Genomic DNA, 6,262 nt, shown 5'->3' on the forward strand with positions numbered 1-6,262 from the left:
GTAGGCTTTTGGGGTGTCCAGATGTTGCAGGATGAAATGGTGGGCCAGGTTAATAGCATCATCTACAGACCTGTTAGCCCTGTAGGCGAACTGCAGTGGATCTAGGGAAGGGGCTATGATGGTCTTGAGATACGAGAGGACCAGTCGCTCAAATGTCTTCATGACTTCAGGCGTCAGAGGCTGGTACATCATGAGGAAGAAGTTTGGATGGAAACAGCAAAAGCATAATTCTTTCCACTTCTTCAACAGCTTCCATCTCAAAAAACACAAAAGTTTCTCAAATGTTCATATTTTGGCATGATTTCTGAAAGACAAAGCCACACGGACAACAAACCTGAATGATGAGAAGAAGATAAAGGGACAGGTTCCTCTGAAGCACTCTGAGATGCTCTTTGTTGAAGATACTGCTGCCATAAATACATCTTCCTAACATGAAAGTGTCATATCTGTCTGTCCCAGATATCCCTCAAGGTCTTCTTTGAATGAACTCCAAAGCCAACCACGTTGTCATCAGTCTCCACAACAGCTTCAGGTTCAGCAGGTCTTTTGGAGCAGTATTACAGGAGATCAACAATCTCTGAAAAGCTTCTACAGTACTCCAGAAAAGAAAGGCTGCTTTCTTTTTTGGGACCCTCTGGATTGAACTGCCCGGCTCTCTCTTCTTCCTGAACTTTGCGGGTTAAATACACAACATATCCCATGTCGTTTTCAAGGATCCAGTGGAAAGATTTACCTTTGTACTTTCCAAACTGAACCAAATACTCCCCGTCTGTCAAGAGACATCCCCACCTCTCAAGAAAACAAAGTGAGCGTTCTCTTTATCGCCATCTTCTCTGAGAGGAGGTGACCTGTCCTGGAGGTCTGGGTTGTCCTTGATGTTTTTGGCTTCATCTGAGAGATGCCTCAGATATCCGGTGGGTCCTCTCCTGAAGTTCACTTCCACCTTTCCAGGAAACATCAGTTTTCTCTTCATGCTAAGAGACAAGCCTGTGATCCACCACATAATGGAAATAATTTTCTAATAAATTGAATAACCCGCAAAAAAAGTTTTAATGTAACTTTACATTACCAATTATTGTGCCAGTAAATTAAGTTTCTCGGACTCAAATGCAGACTGACAAGGTGGAACTCAAAAGTAAAACTAATTTATTTACAAATAGGAAAACAAAGGCTGACGAGGCAGCAACTAAACTAAACAACAAAAACTTACAAACTGAGGGTAACGAGTAAGTGGAAACAGGTGTGATAACACAAGGAACACAAGGGCAGAAGTACTAAACACTGAAAAAAACAAACAACCGAACACAAGATAACCAAATCCTGACAGGGATATTGTAATGGACCCTCTCGAAATAGCTACTTTATTCATTTACTATATCAGTGTATTTTGAAAGCAAACCATATAATATTGATCTGCTTATTACGATTTTAAATAAATTAACTAATAAACTAAATAGGAATAAAATACACAGGTTTCTTTAGCTATAGTTTAATACATTTTTAAAAAGATTTAACATCTTACCTAGTTTACGATGGGATTTTAATATAAGCTAACAGATTGCTAACTTGTTACAAAATTTCAGTAGTTTAAAACAAAATAANCAGGTTTCTTTAGCTATAGTTTAATACATTTTTAAAAAGATTTAACATCTTACCTAGTTTACGATGGGATTTTAATATAAGCTAACAGATTGCTAACTTGTTACAAAATTTCAGTAGTTTAAAACAAAATAATACAAATTTAAGTTTAATATTTTGCTGCAAAATATCACTTACGTTATTTTGGGAAGTATGGATACCTTAAGATGCAATTGTGAAGGAAAATCGAGTGCCATGGCGGACAGTCACATTACAAAGAAAGAGCTGTGTGCTTTCTGCCGTAGGAGGACACAAACGTACTTCAGGACGACAGAAAGATCAGGCAGCTCATTCTGGCAAACAGAGCTGTCATGGAGCAGACTAATTCTCAGCTGGTGGATGTTAGCTACACCGCCCTGGTTCAGTGGCATAATAAAAGGGTGAAAAAGTGTCATGCTTTCTAGTATTTTTTGAGTTTGTTCTTAGTTTTGGTTTGGGTTATTGTTTTTCCTACTTTCTTGGGTTTTGTTTTTTCCTTTTGAGTTTTATTTTTTACTCTTGGTTTTGTTCTCATGCTCTTGTCTTTGTCTCTGCCTCTCGGTTCTGTCCTCATTGTCTTTGTTTGTCATTATCCTCTCTTTGCCCTCAGTCTACTCCTGTTTTCTGCCACACCCATCTCCACCTGTCTGTAATCGTAATCACTCACCTGTGCCCACTTCCCATGATTTCCCTGTACTTTAAAGTCTGGTCATTTTCTCCACTTCCCTGCCGGTTCATTGTTGATATTGCTTGTATTATTGCCTTGCCTTGTCTCGTCTCATTTCGTCTCGCCTTGTCTTCAGTTTGGATTTCTGTTGTAGTTGTTTTGCTGCCACGTCAGCCCTTTTTGTTCTAGTTTTGTTATTTTAATAAATCAGTTTTCTTTTCGAAGATGAGTCTGCGTATTGGGTTCGCCTCACTGTCACCACGTTATGACAAAAAGGCAGGACAGTGTTGTGGTGCAACAAGGGCTAAACCTTCCTAACTGTTTTTCTGTAGCTGCTGACCCACTTCTCCCTGTCAATATACGTCCCCATTATGCCGTACCACCATCAGGGCCTACCAACTAACACTGTGGGACAGGCAAAATTAAAAAGAAAGCTGCAATTCAGTGATGGGACAAATCCATCAGGACAGCGGCAGCTTCTCCCTGCTCCAACCAAAAGACCTCAGTTCGTGGCAGTTGCTCTAGTGGCCTCTCAGAGTCCTGTTATCCTCACTACTCGACAGGAACAGAGTTTTTGGAACTTCTCCGCCTCGTCTTCACATGTTCCTTCTCTAACTCCTGCTCCGGATCCCAGAGCACCTCGAAAACTGACACGCAAAGTTTTGCACAACATGCAAAAAAATGTAGGCAGTTTAGAACGGCTGAAACAGGACACAGCCAAAATAGAGGGCATATTTACTGTCCCTCTGGTGGATTAATCATACGATTTTATGAACAATTTATTTAAAAGGTTTTCAGATATTTTGTTTAACACATGATCCATCCTTGTTTTGCTCCATACTAGGTCAAAATACAGAAAACTGGAAAACTAAGTGTTGTTTTCCGGAAGGGACCCCTTGGTTTTTTATCTGCAGGATGCCTCTCCTGAGGCCAAAAAGATTAGACATTATCCTAGACTGTGGGACAAAGGCCAGCCGAATATAGGTGTAGATCACTGACAGCTTGAAAACCCTAACCCTAATCATCTGGATTAAAGAATTTCTTTGTAGGATGAAGGTGGCATATCAGTCTGCCTTGATCTCCCAGATGTTTTGCAGGTGTTCTGCCAGGCTTGTGGGAATCACCTTACAGGTGCTGACATCCACAAGGGAGCTCGGAAGGTCCTGGATGTTGATAGGTACTACCTGCTGGTGACGGAGACACTCAGGTGCAGTGGGTGTAATCTCATGTACCTATCACCATCTGGGACCAGCTGGACTTGCCGCACCAGAAACTGTTTCGGCTTATCCTGACCCAGAAGTGAGTAAAACATTTAGTAAAATAGTAACTGGAGGCATGAAGAAATTAAATTACCTGTAAATGTAACTATAAACTAAATAGTTTATTAATCTGCGTTTCTAGGTATGCCTGTGACATATGGGTCATTCGAATAATCCGGGACAGGACACAGGGCAACAGCTCTGCACGGCTGTTAAAACAGCTGAAAGAAAATCACGGGGAGGAATGGCTTAATAGGTTGGGGCACTATTTGGAGGAGTGTGCCAACTTTGTAAATCAGCCCAGCCTTTCTCCTGTCGTGTGCCAGGAGCCCCCAGAGCCAGCTGTTGTCCCCACTGATCGCTGGTTGTCATCTGTGTATGGCAGAGACATCCTGTCATGCATTGACCACATTAAAGCCAGCATCACCTCCACCTTTGGGACCATTTTAAAGCTGGACTGCACCAAAAAGGTTAGTAACAATGTAATGGTAATAACAATTATTATTGTATGCTCCTAGAAAAAACATGTTGTGTCACAGTTTCTGGTGTTTTGGGGTTTTGTTTTTTGTTTGATGTTCCTTGTAGTTCTTGTTTTGCTTTAGCTGTCTTTTTGGTTTCTGTGTCCATGTCTTGTCACCTTCACCTCCCCAGTAGTTTTCCGGTTCATGCCTGCCACGCCCACAAATGTTTATTGTATAAAGTACATTGAAAATGCTATGAAATCTATGGCACACTAGTTTTTATAAACAAGTCAAACTGGAGGTATAATATCACATTTTCTATTGTAGATCACAAAAAAGCTGGCTGGTCACAGCAAGGGAACGGCTCTGCGGGTGTCATTGGTGAGCGATGAGCTGGGCCAAATCCTGAACAGTGTCCTGACTGTCCAGGAGGGTCCAGGACTGGACAAGATGGCTGCTGGACTCATGGACCGCTACCGCCAGGCTGGGGTTGCACCTCCCAAGGTGCTTTATGTGGACTGTGGTTGCTGTGTGAATGAGGGGCTCAGCAAGCTGCAGGAAAGGTTTGGGGAGTGGCCAGATCTGCACATACGGCTGGACATTTGGCACTTCATGCAGCGGCTGGCTGTTGGTTGCACCACGGATGCCCACCTTCTGTATCCTGCTTTCATGAGGGCATTGTCCTCATGCATCTTTGTGTGGGATGCAGGGGACCTTGACCTACTTCGGAGGTCAAAACTGAAGCAGCTCCAGCAGGAACAGAGACCAGGTGTAACCAACGCCATGGTGGACAGTCATATTACTAAGAAAGAGCTGCGTACTTTCTGCCATAGGAGGACACGCGGTGAATATGCAACTCTTGTCCAAATTGAACAGCTGCTGGAGGAGCTGAGTGGTCCAAAAGGGAGAGACCTGATGAGTGTCCCTCTGCAAGATGAAGTGAGGATGGATTGATAGTGACTTTTCAGATTACCAATTTCTACAAAAATTAAAAATAAAAAAATACTATGTTTTGGCAATTCTGAATATTGAAGAAAACACTCGGGTGTTTTCGGCTTTTTCCGTGATGACTACAGAAGTGTGACGTCCGCTGAGCCGCTGAGGTTCTGCCATTCATCAGTGAGTGGATGAATACTGGTGCAAGATAGTTCAGTTCATTGGAATTAATTGTTCAAACCGGCCGTAAAATACCACTGGAGTTTCATTTTTTGGCTTCCTGAAAGATAAAAACCTTCCTCGGATTTTTTATAAAAAAAGAGTTCAGAAACGCTACTCTGATGCGTGGTCACGTTGTTTACAAGTTAGCATCAAGTTCGCAACACCAGCCATCGGGAGCACAGGACATTTTCCGGTGGCCTGGTCCGCTCAGTGATTGCCGAGGGGAGGGACTAAAGGCTTGGTTAGGATTGCACTTTATTATTTAAATTAAATAAACATTCTGTGCAGTTCACTCGGGTATCAGACTCACTGAAGCTCCCATAGACTGAGCAGCAGCAAAGGGGAACAGACAGAGCCTCCTCACCCCATGCATTCTTTGAGGATATCTATCAAAGCAGAGCACAGACACACACCAGGTGCCTATAGGACTCGCATCTCTGTACGTTTCAGGTTTTTGTTTTGTCTGTGTGTTTCTTTTTGTATTTAGTATTTTGTTTCTAGTTTCTTTTGGTATTGATTTATTGTCTTTGCTGGTTTCCTGTTTGTTGCCGTTCATGTCATCATTCTCCACTTATCCTTAGTCTGCCCCGGTTTATCTGCCATGCCCATCTCCACCTGACAGCAATTGTTATCACTCACCTGTGCCCACTTTACCTCATTATCCTCAGTGCTTAAAACCCAGTCACATTCTCCACTACCCTGCTGGTTCATTGTCTATTGTCTCATGTCTCTCGTCTCCGGTTGTCTGGTTCCCATGCCTCACCTTTTTGTTTTGTGTACTTTTTGGATTTTTACTGTTAGGTCAACGTTTGTTTTTGCTTGTTTATTTAATAATAAATTTTTGTTTTCTTCTTTAATGAGTCTGCGCTCTGGGTTCGCTTCTGTCATCACCGATCCTGACAGTACGTCCATCTTTTGTCCGGATTGGGTAAAATGGAGCAGAGAGGGAGAGAATAAAACTTTACCCTAACCTTTTTTTTATCTATAGTGTTTATATTCCAATAAATAAGTTATAATAAATCTTTTATAAAAATCAAGCTACTACTATATAAAAGTTGTTTTATGGTTGGGGCCAGTTGTGCATTCATGTTATAAGGAAA

General features: G+C 42.0%; 1 protein-coding gene across 1 annotated transcript in view; it reads left to right on the forward strand.

Annotated features, from left to right (window-relative positions):
* LOC119616758 overlaps positions 1-5,968 on the forward strand; it is an 8,106-nt gene extending 2,138 nt beyond the window's left edge. The window contains exons 3-5 of the mRNA XM_037973984.1: positions 3,382-3,491; positions 3,686-4,013; positions 4,332-5,968. Of these exons, the coding sequence (XP_037829912.1) occupies positions 3,382-3,491; positions 3,686-4,013; positions 4,332-4,958 (1,065 nt within the window). The 3' untranslated portion in view covers positions 4,959-5,968. The remainder of the gene's footprint in view (positions 1-3,381; positions 3,492-3,685; positions 4,014-4,331) is intronic.
* Positions 5,969-6,262: the final 294 nt, after the last annotated feature.

This window comes from Kryptolebias marmoratus, linkage group LG23 (assembly GCF_001649575.2).
Source record: "Kryptolebias marmoratus isolate JLee-2015 linkage group LG23, ASM164957v2, whole genome shotgun sequence".
NCBI classification, from domain to species: domain Eukaryota; kingdom Metazoa; phylum Chordata; class Actinopteri; order Cyprinodontiformes; family Rivulidae; genus Kryptolebias; species Kryptolebias marmoratus.